We start from the raw sequence: 19,577 nt of genomic DNA, 5'->3' as shown, positions 1-19,577 counted from the left end.
CTTATACATTTCTCCTTCTGTATATGGAACGTATGGTGTAACTATATCTGACTCCTGTCATTCTCACCAGTAATGATAATTATACATTTCCCCTTCTGTATATGTAACGTATGGTGTAACTAGACCGGACTCCTGTCATTATCACCAGTAATAATGTTACTTATACATTTCCCTTCTGTATATGTAACGTATGGTGTAACTAGATCTGACTCCTGTCACTCTCACCAGTAATGATACCTATACATTTCCCATTGTGTATATGTAACGTATGGTGTAACTATATCTGACTCCTGTCATTCTCACCAGTAATGATAATTATACATTTCCCCTTCTGTATATGTAACGTATGGTGTAACTAGACCGGACTCCTGTCATTATCACCAGTAATAATGTTACTTATACATTTCCCCTTCTGTATATGTAACGTATGGTCTAACTAGATCTGACTCCTGCCATTCTCACCAGTAATAATGTTACTAATACATTACCCATTCTCTATATGGAGCATATGGTGTAACTAGATCCGACTCCTGTCATTTTCACCAGTAATAATGATACTTATACATTTCCCCTTCAGTATATGTAACGTATGGTGTAACTAGATCTGACTCCTGTCATTCTCACCAGTAATGATAATTATACATTTCCCCTTCAGTATATGGAACGTATGGTGTAACTAGATCTGACTCCTGTCATTCTCACCAGTAATAACGTTACTTATACATTTCCCCCTCTGTATATGTAACGTATGGTGTATCTAGATCTGACTCCTGTCATTCTCACCAGTAATAATGTTACTTATACATTTCCCCTTCTGTATATGTAACGTATGGTGTAACTAGATCTGACTCCTGTCACTCTCACCAGTAATGATACCTATACATTTCCCATTGTGTATATGTAACGTATGGTGTAACTAGAATCTGACTCCTGTCATTCTCACCAGTAATAATGTTACTTATACATTTCCCCTTCTGTATATGGAACATATGGTGTAACTAGATCTGACTCCTTTCACTCTCACCAGTAATAATGTTACTTATACATTTCCCCTTCTGTATATGGGCCCTCATTCCGAGTTGTTCGCTCGCAAGGCGAATTCAGCAGAGTTACACACGCTAAGCCGCCGCCTACTGGGAGTGAATCTAAACTTCTTAAATGTGCGACCGATGTATGCGCAATATTGCGATCAAAACCGAGTTAGCAGTTTTAGAGTAACTCCAGACTTACTCTGCCTGTGCGATCAATTCTGTGCTTTTCGGTCCCTGCTGACGTCATAAACACACCCAGCGTTCGCCCAAGCACTCCCACCGTTTCTCCAGACACAACTGCTTTTTTTCCGGAAACGGTAGCGTTTTCAGCCACACGCCCCTAAAACGCCGTGTTTCCGCCCAGTAACACCCATTTCCTGTCAATCACAATGCGATCGCCGGAGCGATGAAAAAGCCGTGAGTAAAAATACTTTCTTCATAGTAAAGTTACTTGGCGCATGCGCTGTGCGAACATTACGCATGCGCACTAAGAGAATTCTCACTGCGATGCGATGAAAAATACCGAGCGAACAACTCGGAATGAGGGCCATGGAACTTATGGTGTAACTAGATCTGACTCCTTTCACTCTCACCAGTAATAATGTTACTTATACATTTCCCCTTCTGTATATGTAACGTATGGTGAAACTAGATCTGACTCCTGTCACTCTCACCAGTAATGATACCTATACATTTCCCATTGTGTATATGTAACGTATGGTGTAACTAGAATCTGACTCCTGTCATTCTCACCAGTAATAATGTTACTTATACATTTCCCCTTCTGTATATGGAACATATGGTGTAACTAGATCTGACTCCTTTCACTCTCACCAGTAATAATGTTACTTATACATTTCCCCTTCTGTATATGGAACATATGGTGTAACTAGATCTGACTCCTTTCACTCTCACCAGTAATAATGTTACTTATACATTTCCCCTTCTGTATATGTAACGTATGGTGTAACTAGATCTGACTCCTGTCATTCTCAACAGTAATAATGTTACTTATATAATTCCCCTTCTGCATATGGAACATATGGTGTAACTAGATATGACTCCTGTCATTCTCACCAGTATTAATGTTACTTATACATTTCTCCTTCTGTATATGTAACGTATGGTGTAACTATATCTGACTCCTGTCATTCTCACCAGTAATGATAATTATACATTTCCCCTTCTGTATATGTAACGTATGGTGTAACTAGATCGGACTCCTGTCATTATCACCAGTAATAATGTTACTTATACATTTCCCCTTCTGTATATGTAACGTATGGTCTAACTAGATCTGACTCCTGCCATTCTCACCAGTAATAATGTTACTTATACATTACCCATTCTCTATATGGAGCATATGGTGTAACTAGATCCGACTCCTGTCATTCTCACCAGTAATAACGTTACTTATACATTTCCCCTTCTGTATATGTAACGTATGGTGTAACTAGATCTGACTCCTGTCACTCTCACCAGTAATGATACCTATACATTTCCCATTGTGTATATGTAACGTATGGTGTAACTAGAATCTGACTCCTGTCATTCTCACCAGTAATAATGTTACTTATACATTTCCCCTTCTGTATATGGAACATATGGTGTAACTAGATCTGACTCCTGTCACTCTCACCAGTAATAATGTTACTTATACATTTCCCCCTCTGTATATGTAACATATGGTGTAACTAGATCTGACTCCTTTCATTCTCACCAGTAATAATGTTACTTATACATTTCCCGTTCTGTATATGTAACGTATGGTGTAACTAGATCTGACTCCTGTCATTCTCAACAGTAATAATGTTACTTATATAATTCCCCTTCTGTATATGTAACGTATGGTGTAACTAAATCTGACTCCTGTCATTCTCACCAGTAATAATGTTACTTATATAATTTCCCTTCTGTATATGTAACGTATGGTGTAACTAGATCTAACACCTGTCATTCTCACCAGTAATAATGTTACTTATACATTTCCCCTTCTGTATATGGAACGTATGGTGTAACTAGATCTGACTCCTGTCATTCTCACCAGTAATAATGATACTTATACATTTCCCCTTCTGTATATGTAAAGTATGGTGTAACTAGATCTGACTCCTGTCATTCTCACCAGTAATAATGTTACTTATACATTTCTCCTTCTGTATATGTAACGTATGGTGTAACTAAATCTGACTCCTGTCATTCTCACCAGTAATGATAATTATACATTTCCCTTTCCGTACATGTAACGTATGGTGTAACTAGATCTGACTCCTGTCATTATCACCAGTAATAATGTTACTTATACATTTCCCTTCTGTATATGTAACGTATGGTGTAACTAGATCTGACTCCTGTCACTCTCACCAGTAATGATACCTATACATTTCCCATTGTGTATATGTAACGTATGGTGTAACTAGAATCTGACTACTGTCATTCTCACCAGTAATAATGTTACTTATACATTTCCCCTTCTGTATATGGAACATATGGTGTAACTAGATCTGACTCCTGTCACTCTCACCAGTAATAATGTTACTTATACATTTCCCGTTCTGTATATGTAACGTATGGTGTAACTAGATCTGACTCCTATCATTCTCAACAGTAATAATGTTACTTATATCCCCTTCTGTATATGTAAAGTATGGTGTAACTAGATGTGACTCCTGTCATTCTCACCAGTATTAATGTTACTTATACATTTCTCCTTCTGTATATGGAATGTATGGTGTAACTATATCTGACTCCTGTCATTCTCACCAGTAATGATAATTATACATTTCCCCTTCTGTATATGTAACGTATGGTGTAACTAGACCGGACTCCTGTCATTATCACCAGTAATAATGTTACTTATACATTTCCCTTCTGTATATGTAACGTATGGTGTAACTAGATCTGACTCCTGTCACTCTCACCAGTAATGATACCTATACATTTCCCATTGTGTATATGTAACGTATGGTGTAACTATATCTGACTCCTGTCATTCTCACCAGTAATGATAATTATACATTTCCCCTTCTGTATATGTAACGTATGGTGTAACTAGACCGGACTCCTGTCATTATCACCAGTAATAATGTTACTTATACATTTCCCCTTCTGTATATGTAACGTATGGTCTAACTAGATCTGACTCCTGCCATTCTCACCAGTAATAATGTTACTTATACATTACCCATTCTCTATATGGAGCATATGGTGTAACTAGATCCGACTCCTGTCATTTTCACCAGTAATAATGATACTTATACATTTCCCCTTCAGTATATGTAACGTATGGTGTAACTAGATCTGACTCCTGTCATTCTCACCAGTAATGATAATTATACATTTCCCCTTCAGTATATGGAACGTATGGTGTAACTAGATCAGACTCCTGTCATTCTCACCAGTAATAACGTTACTTATACATTTCCCCTTCTGTATATGTAACGTATGGTGTAACTAGATCTGACTCCTGTCACTCTCACCAGTAATGATACCTATACATTTCCCATTGTGTATATGTAACGTATGGTGTAACTAGAATCTGACTCCTGTCATTCTCACCAGTAATAATGTTACTTATACATTTCCCCTTCTGTATATGGAACATATGGTGTAACTAGATCTGACTCCTTTCACTCTCACCAGTAATAATGTTACTTATACATTTCCCCTTCTGTATATGGAACTTATGGTGTAACTAGATCTGACTCCTTTCACTCTCACCAGTAATAATGTTACTTATACATTTCCCCTTCTGTATATGTATCGTATGGTGAAACTAGATCTGACTCCTGTCACTCTCACCAGTAATGATACCTATACATTTCCCATTGTGTATATGTAACGTATGGTGTAACTAGAATCTGACTCCTGTCATTCTCACCAGTAATAATGTTACTTATACATTTCCCCTTCTGTATATGGAACATATGGTGTAACTAGATCTGACTCCTTTCACTCTCACCAGTAATAATGTTACTTATACATTTCCCCTTCTGTATATGGAACATATGGTGTAACTAGATCTGACTCCTTTCACTCTCACCAGTAATAATGTTACTTATACATTTCCCCTTCTGTATATGTAACGTATGGTGTAACTAGATCTGACTCCTGTCATTCTCAACAGTAATAATGTTACTTATATAATTCCCCTTCTGCATATGGAACATATGGTGTAACTAGATATGACTCCTGTCATTCTCACCAGTATTAATGTTACTTATACATTTCTCCTTCTGTATATGTAACGTATGGTGTAACTATATCTGACTCCTGTCATTCTCACCAGTAATGATAATTATACATTTCCCCTTCTGTATATGTAACGTATGGTGTAACTAGATCGGACTCCTGTCATTATCACCAGTAATAATGTTACTTATACATTTCCCCTTCTGTATATGTAACGTATGGTCTAACTAGATCTGACTCCTGCCATTCTCACCAGTAATAATGTTACTTATACATTACCCATTCTCTATATGGAGCATATGGTGTAACTAGATCCGACTCCTGTCATTTTCACCAGTAATAATGATACTTGTACATTTCCCCTTCAGTATATGTAACGTATGGTGTAACTAGATCTGACTCCTGTCATTCTCACCAGTAATGATAATTATACATTTCCCCTTCTGTATATGTAACGTATGGTGTAACTAGATCTGACTCCTGTCATTCTCCTCAGTAATAATGTTACTTATACATTTCCCATTGTGTATATGTAACGTATGGTGTAACTAGAATCTGACTCCTGTCATTCTCACCAGTAATAATGTTACTTATACATTTCCCCTTCTGTATATGGAACATATGGTGTAACTAGATCTGACTCCTGTCACTCTCACCAGTAATAATGTTACTTATACATTTCCCCCTCTGTATATGTAACATATGGTGTAACTAGATCTGACTCCTTTCATTCTCACCAGTAATAATGTTACTTATACATTTCCCGTTCTGTATATGTAACGTATGGTGTAACTAGATCTGACTCCTGTCATTCTCAACAGTAATAATGTTACTTATACATTTCCCCTTCTGTATATGTAAAGTATGGTGTAACTAGATCTGACTCCTGTCATTCTCACAAGTAATAATGTTACTTATATAATTTCCCTTCTGTATATGTAACGTATGGTGTAACTAGATCTGACTCCTGTCATTCTCACCAGTAATAATGTTACTTATATAATTTCCCTTCTGTATATGTAACGTATGGTGTAACTAGATCTGACTCCTGTCATTCTCACCAGTATTAATGTTACTTATACATTTACCCTTCTGTATATGTAACGTATGGTGTAACCAGACCTGACTCCTGTTATTCTCACCAGTAATGATACCTATACATTTCCCATTGTGTATATGTAACCTATGGTGTAACTAGATCTGACTCGTCATTCTCACCAGTAATAATGTTACTTATACATTTCCCCTTCTGTATATGGAACATATGGTGTAACTAGATCTGACTCCTTTCACTCTCACCAGTAATAATGTTACTTATACATTTCCCCTTCTGTATATGGAACTTATGGTGTAACTAGATCTGACTCCTTTCACTCTCACCAGTAATAATGTTACTTATACATTTCCCCTTCTGTATATGTAACGTATGGTGAAACTAGATCTGACTCCTGTCACTCTCACCAGTAATGATACCTATACATTTCCCATTGTGTATATGTAACGTATGGTGTAACTAGAATCTGACTCCTGTCATTCTCACCAGTAATAATGTTACTTATACATTTCCCCTTCTGTATATGGAACATATGGTGTAACTAGATCTGATTCCTTTCACTCTCACCAGTAATAATGTTACTTATACATTTCCCCTTCTGTATATGGAACATATGGTGTAACTAGATCTGACTCCTTTCACTCTCACCAGTAATAATGTTACTTATACATTTCCCCTTCTGTATATGTAACGTATGGTGTAACTAGATCTGACTCCTGTCATTCTCAACAGTAATAATGTTACTTATATAATTCCCCTTCTGCATATGGAACATATGGTGTAACTAGATATGACTCCTGTCATTCTCACCAGTATTAATGTTACTTATACATTTCTCCTTCTGTATATGTAACGTATGGTGTAACTATATCTGACTCCTGTCATTCTCACCAGTAATGATAATTATACATTTCCCCTTCTGTATATGTAACGTATGGTGTAACTAGATCGGACTCCTGTCATTATCACCAGTAATAATGTTACTTATACATTTCCCCTTCTGTATATGTAACGTATGGTCTAACTAGATCTGACTCCTGCCATTCTCACCAGTAATAATGTTACTTATACATTACCCATTCTCTATATGGAGCATATGGTGTAACTAGATCCGACTCCTGTCATTTTCACCAGTAATAATGATACTTGTACATTTCCCCTTCAGTATATGTAACGTATGGTGTAACTAGATCTGACTCCTGTCATTCTCACCAGTAATGATAATTATACATTTCCCCTTCTGTATATGTAACGTATGGTGTAACTAGATCGGACTCCTGTCATTATCACCAGTAATAATGTTACTTATACATTTCCCCTTCTGTATATGTAACGTATGGTCTAACTAGATCTGACTCCTGCCATTCTCACCAGTAATAATGTTACTTATACATTACCCATTCTCTATATGGAGCATATGGTGTAACTAGATCCGACTCCTGTCATTCTCACCAGTAATAACGTTACTTATACATTTCCCCTTCTGTATATGTAACGTATGGTGTAACTAGATCTGACTCCTGTCACTCTCACCAGTAATGATACCTATACATTTCCCATTGTGTATATGTAACGTATGGTGTGACTAGAATCTGACTCCTGTCATTCTCACCAGTAATAATGTTACTTATACATTTCCCCTTCTGTATATGGAACATATGGTGTAACTAGATCTGACTCCTGTCACTCTCACCAGTAATAATGTTACTTATACATTTCCCCCTCTGTATATGTAACATATGGTGTAACTAGATCTGACTCCTTTCATTCTCACCAGTAATAATGTTACTTATACATTTCCCGTTCTGTATATGTAACGTATGGTGTAACTAGATCTGACTCCTGTCATTCTCAACAGTAATAATGTTACTTATACATTTCCCCTTCTGTATATGTAAAGTATGGTGTAACTAGATCTGACTCCTGTCATTCTCACAAGTAATAATGTTACTTATATAATTTCCCTTCTGTATATGTAACGTATGGTGTAACTAGATCTGACTCCTGTCATTCTCACCAGTATTAATGTTACTTATACATTTACCCTTCTGTATATGTAACGTATGGTGTAACCAGACCTGACTCCTGTTATTCTCACCAGTAATGATACCTATACATTTCCCATTGTGTATATGTAACGTATGGTGTAACTAGATCTGACTCGTCATTCTCACCAGTAATAATGTTACTTATACATTTCCCCTTCTGTATATGGAACATATGGTGTAACTAGATCTGACTCCTTTCACTCTCACCAGTAATAATGTTACTTATACATTTCCCCTTCTGTATATGTAACATATGGTGTAACTAGATCTGACTCCTGTCATTCTCAACAGTAATAATGTTACTTATATAATTTCCCTTCTGTATATGGAACGTATGGTGTAACTAGATCTGACTCCTGTCATTCTCACCAGTAATAATGTTACTTATACATTTACCCTTCTGTATATGTAACATATGGTGTAACTAGATCTGACTCCTGTCATTCTCACCAGTATTAATGTTACTTATACATTTCCTCTTCTGTATATGCAACGTATGGTGTAACTAGATCCGACTCCTGTCATTATCACCAGTAATAATGTTACTTATACATTTCCCCTTCCGTATATGTAACGTATGGTCTAACTAGATCTGACTCCTGCCATTCTCACCAGTAATAATGTTACTTATACATTTACCCTTCTGTATATGTAACGTATGGTGTAACTAGACCTGACTCCTGTTATTCTCACCAGTAATGACACTTATACATTTCCCATTGTGTATATGTAACGTATGGTGTAACTAGAATCTGACTCCTGTCATTCTCACCAGTAATAATGTTACTTATACATTTCCCCTTCTGTATATGGAACATATGGTGTAACTAGATCTGACTCCTGTCATTCTCACCAGTAATAATGTTACTTATATAATTTCCCTTCTGTATATGTAACGTATGGTGTAACTAGATCTGACTCCTTTCATTCTCACCAGTAATAATGTTACTTATACATTTCCCGTTCTGTATATGTAACATATGGTGTAACTAGATCTGACTCCTTTCATTCTCACCAGTAATAATGTTACTTATACATTTCCCGTTCTATATATGTAACGTATGGTGTAACTAGATCTGACTCCTGTCATTCTCAACAGTAATAATGTTACTTATATAATTCCCCTTCTGTATATGTAAAGTATGGTGTAACTAGATCTGACTCCTGTCATTCTCACCAGTAATAATGTTACTTATATAATTTCCCTTCTGTATATGTAACGTATGGTGTAACTAGATCTGACTCCTGTCATTCTCACCAGTAATAACGTTACTTATATAATTTCCCTTCTGTATATGTAACGTATGGTGTAACTAGACCTGACTCCTGTTATTCTCACCAGTAATGACACTTATACATTTCCCATTGTGTATATGTAACGTATGGTGTAACTAGATCTGACTCCTGTCATTCTCACCAGTAATAATGTTACTTATACATTTCCCCTTCTGTTTATGTAACGTATGGTGTTACTAGATCTGACTCCTGTCATTCTTACCGGTAATAATGTTACTTATACATTGCCCCTTTTGTATATGGAACTTATGGTGTAACTAGATCTGACTCATGTTATTCTCACCAGTAATAATGTTACTTATACATTTCCCCTACTGTATATGTAATGTATGGTGTAACTAGGACTGACTCCTGTCATTCTCACCAGTATTAATGTTACTAATACACTTCCCCTTCTGTATATATAACATATGGTGTAACTAGATCTGACTCCTGTCACTCTCACCAGTAATAATGTTACTGATACATTTCCCCTTCTGTATATGTAACGTATGGTGTAACTAGATCTGACTTCTGTCTTTCTCACCAATAATGTTACTTATACATTTCCCCTTCTGTAGATGGAACATATGGTGTAACTAGATCTGACTCCTGTCACTCTCACCAGTAATAATGTTACTTGTAGATTTCCCCTTCTGTATATGTAACGTATGGTGTAACTAGATCGGACTCCTGTCACTCTCACCAGTAATAATGTTACTATACATCACTTTCCTCCAAATAGGACTCACAGAACTTTACATTCACAATTACACAGAGGACAAGATAGACAATAAGTAGAACAGAATAAAGACCTCAGCATGTGGGATGTATATTTAGGAAGTGAAGGAACATTAATGAAATATGTGAGTAACAGTCATCAGTCTGTTTGTGGTCACCAGGGTGGAGGTCTCTTGGACTGTGCGAGGCAGCAGGTTCCATGGTCAGGGCTGCATAGCTAACAGATCAACCACAAATTAATTACGGCAGATTCTTGGTACTGCTGGTAACAGTCTGAGGGGGAGAGGTAAAGAATTCCAGAGAAAGGGAGCAGCACGTGAAAAATCTTGGATAGGCATGGGAGGAAGTAATCAGAAGACAGGAGAGTCGGCAGCATTAGCATATGGACCTGTTTCACTAGGACTGAGTCACGGCCTACTGGCATCACCCACACCTGGAGCTCAGCTAGACATTTAGTATTGGTATTGTTTTCAGTACCCGGAGCAAAGACAGGTTATCTGCATAGTAGAGGTAAAGGAGGACATGACGTCTTATTATTTCACCCAGTAGCAGCATGTATATTGTAAAAAAAAACCCACAGGACATAAAATAAAACCTGAAGGAACAATGCAGGGAAATGGTGAAGATGAGTATACTCCAGAAGATTAAAATGGTTCCCCACCTGTGTGATGTCTACTGTGTCCAACAAGAGCTGATTTATTAATCACTCAGAGCATGCAAATGGCTTCACACCTCTGTGAGTTCTCTCATGTTGAACAAGATGTGATTTCCGTGTAAAACATTTCCCACACTCAGAACATGGAAATGGCTTCTCACTTGTGTGAATTCTCTCATGTCTAACAAGAGTTGATTTCTGTGTAAAACATTCTTCACACTCAGAACATGAAAATGGCTTCTCTCCGGTGTGACTTCTCTCATGTCTAACAAGAGTTGGTTTAAGTGCAAAACGTTTCCCACACTCAGAACATGAAAATGGCTTCTCTCCGGTGTGACTTCTCTCATGTATAATAAGATATGACTTGTGTGAAAAATCTTTTCCACACTCAGAACAAGAAAATGGCTTCTCTCCGGTGTGACTTCTTTCATGTTGAACAAGATTCGATTTCTGTGTAAAACATTTCCCACACTCAGAACATGTAAATGGCTTCTCTCCGGTGTGACTTCTCTCATGTCTAACAAGAGTTGATTTAAGTGCAAAACGTTTCCCACACTCAGAACATGTAAATGGCTTCTCTCCGGTGTGACTTCTCTCATGTTGAACAAGAGTTGATTTCTGTGAAAAACCTTTTCCACACTCAGAACATGTAAATGGCTTCTCTCCGGTGTGACTTCTCTCATGCATAACAAGATATGACTTGTGTGAAAAACGTTTTCCACACTCGGAACAAGAAAATGGCTTCTCTCCGGTGTGACTTCTCTCATGGTGAACAAGAAATAATTTCCGTGCAAAACATTTCCCACACTCAGAACATGGAAATTGCCTCTCGCCTGCCTTAACTGGCTGATGGGTAATACGCTTTGTGTTCTGTGTAAAACATCTGGCATCTATAGAACAGGGAAACTCTGTATCTACTCTCAGAGCTGGAACAGATGCACCAATATCAGAGTGATCAGGAGAACATTTCCCAGGATCAGAGGGACCAGCTGATAGAGCTGGATGTATAATTGGGGTAATGAGATTAGTTCCTGGAGAATCCTGTCTACTGTCATCTTTTATTTCACAATCCTGGGATGATATTAGATGTCCTTCTGAGATATTCCTGCTTGTGTGTCCGTCTGCTGGAAATAAAATAAATTTTGGAAATGTGAATTTTCATAAAACAATGAAAATCTGGTAAAGATCATGATCAAAACTGGAAAATTACTATAAAATGAGTAGACAAGACCCAGGGTGTTACATGGAACAATATATAATTCTATAACAGACATTGTATCCAGTACTGTATTTCTAATATAGCTTTTATGTTTATCTTGAAAATAATACTAGGAAGCTTGGACAGGAGTGTTACTAACACTGAGCGAACATGTGGGATTACTAGAGGTGACATGGGCTGTGCAGTAATATAACATCGCCTGTGCATACATTTAGGTAACACTGAGATCATGTGGGATTACTAGAGGTGACATGCGCTGTGCAGTAATATAACATCGCCTGTGCATACATTTAGGTAACACTAAGAGATCATGTGGGATTACTAGAGGTGATATGGGCTGTGCAGTAATATAACATCGCCTGTGCATACATTTAGGTAACACAGAGAGATCATGTGGGATTACTAGAGGTGACATGGGCTGTGCAGTAATATAACATCGCCTGTGCATACATTTAGGTAACACTGAGATCATGTGGGATTAGTAGAGGTGACATGGGCAGTGCAGTAATATAACATCGCCTTTGCATACATTTAGGTAACACTGAGAGACCATGTGGGATTACTAGAGGTGACATGGGCTGTGCAGTAATATAACATCGCCTGTGCATACATTTAGGTAACACTGAGATCATGTGGGATTACTAGAGGTGACATGGGCTGTGCAGTAATATAACATCGCCTGTGCATACATTTAGGTAACACTGAGAGATCATGTGGGATTACTAGAGGTGACATGGGCTGCGCAGTAATATAACATCGCCTGTGCATACATTTAGGTAACACTGAGATCATGTGGTATTACTAGAGGTGACATAGGCTGCGCAGTAATATAACATCGCCTGTGCATACATTTAGGTAACACAGAGATCATGTGGGATTACTAGAGGTGACATGGGCTGTGCAGTAATATAACATCGCCTGTGCATACATTTAGATAACACAGAGATCATGTGGGATTACTAGAGGTGACATAGGCTGTGCAGTAATATAACATCGCCTGTGCATACATTTAGGTAACACTGAGATCATGTGGTATTACTAGAGGTGACATGGGCTGTGCAGTAATATAACATCGCCTGTGCATACATTTAGGTAACACTGAGATCATGTGGGATTACTAGAGGTGACATGGGCTGTGCAGTAATATAACATCACCTGTGCATACATGTAGGTAACACTGAGATCATGTGGGATTACTAGAGGTGACATGGGCTGGGCAGTAATATAACATCGCCTGAGCATACATTTAGGTAACACTGAGATCATGTGGGATTACTAGAGGTGACATGGGCTGTGCAGTAGTATAACATCGCCTGAGCATACATTTAGGTAACACTGAGATCATGTGGGATTACTAGAGGTGACATGGGCTGTGCAGTAATATAACATCGCCTGTGCATACATTTAGGTAACACTGAGAGATCATGTGGGATTACTAGAGGTGACATGGGCTGTGCAGTAATATAACATCGCCTGTGCATACATTTAGGTAACACTGAGAGATCATGTGGGATTACTAGAGGTGACATGTGCTGTGCAGTAATATAACATCGCCTGTGCATACATTTAGGTAACACAGAGAAACATGTGAGATTACTAGAGGTGACATGGGCTGTTTAGTAATATAACATCACCTGTGCATACATTTAGGTAACACTGAGAGATCATGTGGGATTACTAGAGGTGACATGGGCTGTGCAGTAATATAGACATCGCCTGTGCATACATTTAGGTAACACTGAGAGATCATGTGGGATTACTAGAGGTGACATGGGCTGGGCAGTAATATAACATCGCCTGTGCATACATTTAGATAACACTGAGAGTTTATGTGGGATTACTAGAGGTGACATGGACTGTGCAGTAATATAACATCGCCTGTGCATACATTTAGGTAACACTGAGAGACCATGTGGGATTACTAGAGGTGACATGGGCTGTGCAGTAATATAACATCGCCTGTGCATACATTTAGGTAACACAGAGAGATCATGTGGGATTACTAGAGGTGACATGGGCTGTGCAGTAATATAACATCGCCTGTGCATACATTTAGGTAACACTGAGATCATGTGGGATTACTAGAGGTGACATGGGCTGTGCAGTAATATAACATCGCCTGTGCATACAATTAGGTAACACAGAGAACATGTGGGATTACTAGAGGTGACATGGGCTGTGCAGTAATATAACATCGCCTGTGCATACATTTAGGTAACACAGAGATCATGTGGAATTACTAGAGGTGACATGGGCTGTGCAGTAATATAACATCACCTGTGCATACATTTAGGTAACACTGAGAGATCATGTGGGATTACTAGAGGTGACATGGGCTGTGCAGTAATATAACATCGCCTGTGCATACATTTAGGTAACACTGAGATCATGTGGGATTACTAGAGGTGACATAGGCTGTGCAGTAATATAACATCGCCTGTGCATACATTTAGGTAACACTGAGAGATCATGTGGGATTACTAGAGGTGACATGGGCTGTGCAGTAATATAACATCGCCTGTGCATACATTTAGGTAACACTGAGATCATGTGGGATTACTAGAGGTGACATGGGCTGTGCAGTAATATAACATTGCCTGTGCATACATTTAGGTAACACAGAGATCATGTGGGATTTCCAGAGGTGACATGGGCTGGACAAGTGCAGTCATAGGTGTGCAGTCTAAGGCCCCTCCCTAGCAAACTAAAAGTGTTTTGTATAGACACACCTGAAGGAGTGAGACACCTTCATTCTTAGACTTGCACCCACCCGCACCTGACCCTCGTTTATTTTAACTAGGGTACCTAGCATGACTGCACTTGTGAATATGGCACAATTCTAGGTAAGTCCAATTATTCTGAACAATAGGTCAGCAATGGGGTGGCTCCTGGGGTGCGGGACCTCCTGGACTGCCGTAGCTGGGCGACAACAGGGCATCGCAGCATTACATTTAATTTGGCACTTTCACTGTTTGTTTATTATACATGTTACACACTTTTTTCACTTATATTAACTCACCCCATAACACCCCTTTTTTTCTCACCTATCCCTTAATCCTTCTCACTACACATAATTATTTCCTGCGATGACCTTGGGTTGCTTGGCTGTGGTTTTTTAGGGGGTCCCGTGCCCTAGGTTTGAACCCCTATAGTGTTAGGTACTGCAGCAGAGTGGAGTCCCTTGTCGCGGGGCTGCAGCTTAATGCATTGATCAATTCAGAACTAAACTCCACTATTTATTATATGCTAAGCTGTATGATATCAGTAATGCTAGAGACAGTGCACCTACAACACCCCCTTTTTCTTCTGTAGAACTACAAGTCTCAGTAGGTAGCACCTCACATTACTGGCAGCTATAGGTGTGCAGTCTAAGGCCCCTCCCTATGAATACTGTGGACATGGCTGGATGATGAAACTCTGCCCACCTTAATGTGCGGCATACCTCCCTCATTGCCATCCAACTGTGAGTGCCTCCTTGATGATTGAGGTACGCTACTGCAGTGGCGTTGTCCGACTGAATCTGAATCGGTTTGCCGTGAAGCACCTCTTTTGCCTGGGTGAGTGCCATATAGATGGCCCGAAGTGTTAGGACATTGATTGGCAGACAACTTTCCTCCTTGGTCCAACGCCCCTGGAAAGAGTATTGCCCTGTTACGGCTCCCCAGCCTTGGAGACTGGCGTCCGTTGTCAGAAGCACCCAGTCTGAGATCCAAAAGGGTCAACCTGTGTCAAGATGAGACGTCTGTAGCCACCAGGCATGTCTGAGTGCCTGATCATAGCTGTACTGCTACGATCAACTCGGAATGACCCCCATTGCTGCATGGATGGATACTCTCCGATTGTGTAGCAATCCGTGAATTCTCTTCTATATCATGGATCTTTTGTCCTGAGGTAGAAAGATTCTATGAAAACTGGTATCCAACACAGCCCCTAGGTGCGTCATCCACTGGGATGGAACTAGGGAGTACTTTGTCCAATTTATGGAGCCAACCGTGATCCTGTAAGCAGGCTGTTGTCACTTGTAGATGCCAGTGGAGAGATTCCTGGGATTGTGCCAGGATTAGATTCCCTGACGACGTAGGTGAGCTGCCATCACCACCATAATTTTGGTAAATACGCTTGGAGCTGTGGCAAGCCCAAAGGGTAGTGCCTAAAACTGAAAATGTTGTTGGAGCATTGCGAACCTGAGATAGCACTGATGAGAGAGTGCTATTGGTACATGTAGGTAAGCATCTTGAATGTCCAGGGACACCATGAAGTCCCCCCGGCTCCATTGCCAGGATAATGGTGCGTAATGTTTCCACATGGAATCGAGGCACCCAAATATATTTGTTCAGAGCTTTGAGATTGAGAATGGGCCAGTGAGACCCATTTGGCTTCTGAACTAAAAACAGAGTAGAATAGAAACCATGTCCTCGTTGTGCTGAGGGAACTGGTACTATCACTCCTGATTGTAGCAACTTCTGAACTGCATCTTGTAAAGCCCTGGCCTTTGTTGCCACTAGCGGCGGGCTGGTACTAAAGAACTGTTGAGGGGGACGTTTCTTGAAGGAGAAAGCGTACACGTGAGACACCGCTTCTTGAACCCAGGGATCTGTGGTGGACTGATTCCAGACTTGTGCAAATTGAAGTAGGCCTCCCACCCTGGGATCCCCCAGTGGATGCCCATGCCATCAGGCAGAAGACTGGCTAACCAAGCCTGTTTGGACATGGACTTAACTCAAAGGACGCATGCGTTCACAAGGATTACACATCTGCTAATTAGCAGAATTTGCAATCCTTACTGGATCGGGCCCATAAGCCTTTCCTTCTGCTTCACCTTGTGGCTGAAAAGTCAGAAATAGCAGGAAATCTAGGTTTTGATGTAGATATCTATGGAAATGCAGCTTTTTTGGCGTTTGCTTCAGACATTAGAATATTGTCCAACTTTGTTCCAAACAGAATATTTCCGACAAAAAGTAGGGACTCCAATCAAGATTCCTTATCAGCCTTCCACGAACAAAGGCCCTCATTCCGAGTTGATCGCTAGCTACTTTTTGCAGCACAGCGATCAGATAGTCGCCTCCTATAGGGGAGTGTATTTTCGCTTTGCAAGTGCGCGAACGCTTGTGCAACCGAGCGGGACAAAAAAGTTTTGTGCAGTTTCTGAGTAGCTCTGGACTTACTCAGCCACTGCGATCACTTCAGTATTCTTGGTCCCGGAATTGACGTCAGACACCCGCCCTGCAAACGCTTGGACCACTCCCAGAGAAGAGTCAGTTGACACCCACAAAAGCCTTCTTCCTGCCAATCTCCTTGCGATCGGCTGTGCGAATGGATTCTTCCTTAAATCCATCGCCCAGCAACGATTTGCTTTGTACCCGTACGACGCGCCTGCACATTGCGGTGCATACGAATGTGCAGTATTGACTTTATCGCTACGCTGCGAAAAACAGCAGCTAGCAACTCAGAATGACCCCCATAGTCACACTGCTCTACGAGCTACTACTGAGGAAGCTGAAGCCTGAGAAGGTAATATACCCATATCTAGGGCTGTATGGGATAATTGTTCTCTTGTTCCATGCATAGAGATATCACTTTCCAAGGCTTATGCCCAGCCTGTGACAGCTTTTGCCAGCCATGCTGTGGCCATAGTTGGTCTTGTATTTGCCCGTTAGGGAAAATACAGCCTTAGGATAACTATACATTTTTCTGTCTGTTGCATCATGTAATGATGATGAAGGCAGAGGTAATGTAGATTTTCGCACTAATCGAATAAGGAGATTTATGGTAGACTTACCATTGTTAAATCTCTATCTGCAAGGTAGATTGGTTCCACAGGGAAACATCAGGGTGTAGAGATGGATTTGATCCAGGCACCAACACGCTAAAGCTTCAGACTGTCCCAGGATGCATTGGGGCCTCCTCAATAACCCCGCCTCCAGGCACTGAGAGCTCAGTTTCGTTAACCAGTCCAATGCAGGAGCAGGTAAAAGAGAAGGCAGATGTTAGTCACATAGAACCATGTTCTCACGCCAGAAGAAGGGACCAGCGGCTAATGCCATACAAACCCATAGAAGCTAGGTGCGTCAGGCTGGGCGCCCTGTGGAACCCAGTGTACCTCGCAGAAAGAGATTTAACAATGGTTAGTCTACCATAAATCTCCTTTTCTGCAGCAAGGTACATTGGTTTCCACAGAGAAACATTGGGGATGTCCTAAAGCAGTTCCTCAAGGGAGGGGACGCGCCATACCGGGAATGAGAACCCGGCGTCCAAAGGAAGCACCCTGGGGGGCGGAAGTATCGAAGGCATAGAACTTAATGAATATGTTCACCGAGGACCACGTAGCCGCCTTGCACAATTGTTCAGCAGACGGTCCAACAGACAGAGTAGAATGGGCATTAATAGCAGCAGGAGCTGGGAGTCCAGCCTGCGCATAGGCTTGTGCAATCACCATTCTAATCCATCTGGCCAAGGTTGGTTATTCGCAGGATAGCCACGTTTGTGAAAACCAAAAAGTACAAAAAGGGCATCTGACCTCCTTATAGAGGCAGTCCTTTCCACATAGATACGGAGAGCCTTAACCACATCCAGTTACCGCTCTTTGGAGGACATATCAGAAGAGATGAAGGCCAGAACCACAATCTCTTGGTTAAGGTGAAAAGATGACATCACCTTAGGTAAATAACCAGGGAGAGTTCCAATAACTGCCTGGTCATGGTGAAATATCAGAAAGGGTGGACGACAGGACAAAGTGCCTAACTCTGACACCCTCCTAGCAGAGGCAATAGCCAGTAAGACCAGGACCTTGGCCGTGAGTCATTTAAGGTCCACTGTCTCAAGAGGTTCAAATGGAGACTCTTGCAGGGAGCAACAGGAGGGACATAGCGAGACTGAATCCATAAAACACTCTAAGTGAAAGTATGAATGTCCGGAATAGACGCAATTTTTCTCTGAAACCATACCAACAAGGCAGATATGCAGCATGAACCTTGAGGGAGGCCAGATGAAGGCCAATGTCTAGGCCTCGTTGCAGAAAAGCCAGAATTCTGGAAGTTCTGAATCTGTATGCATCATAATTCCGATCAGCACACCAGGTGAAGTAAGAATTTCAGACTCTGTAATAAATCTGCACAGATGCCGGTTTGCGGGCCTTCAACATAGTTTTGATAACCACCTCGATGAATCCTTTGGCCCTCAGGAGTGATGCTTCAAGAGCCACGCTATCAAAGCCAGTCTGGGCAGGTCTGGGTAGATTCAAGAGCCCTGAACGAGGAAGTCTGGGCGTTGAGGAAGTAGAAGAGGACGCTCTATCGAGAGACCCTGCAGGTCTGAGAACCAATGCCGTCTGGGCCATGTTGGAATGACTACAAGTAGTATTCAT

The 19,577-nt window shown here is 40.3% G+C and overlaps 1 protein-coding gene across 1 annotated transcript in view; it reads right to left on the bottom strand.

Moving 5' to 3' along the window:
- Window positions 1-10,397: 10,397 nt before the first annotated feature.
- LOC134984872 (zinc finger protein ZFP2-like) overlaps window positions 10,398-19,577 on the bottom strand; it is a 31,218-nt gene continuing 22,038 nt past the window's right edge. The window contains exon 6 of the mRNA XM_063950350.1: window positions 10,398-12,119. Coding sequence (XP_063806420.1) covers window positions 11,044-12,119 — 1,076 coding nt within the window. The 3' untranslated portion in view covers window positions 10,398-11,043. The remainder of the gene's footprint in view (window positions 12,120-19,577) is intronic.

Source organism: Pseudophryne corroboree (assembly GCF_028390025.1).
Source record: "Pseudophryne corroboree isolate aPseCor3 chromosome 3 unlocalized genomic scaffold, aPseCor3.hap2 SUPER_3_unloc_9, whole genome shotgun sequence".
NCBI lineage: Eukaryota > Metazoa > Chordata > Amphibia > Anura > Myobatrachidae > Pseudophryne > Pseudophryne corroboree.
The sequence above is the reverse complement of the archived record's forward strand: the minus strand, read 5'-3'. Positions and strand labels throughout refer to the sequence as shown.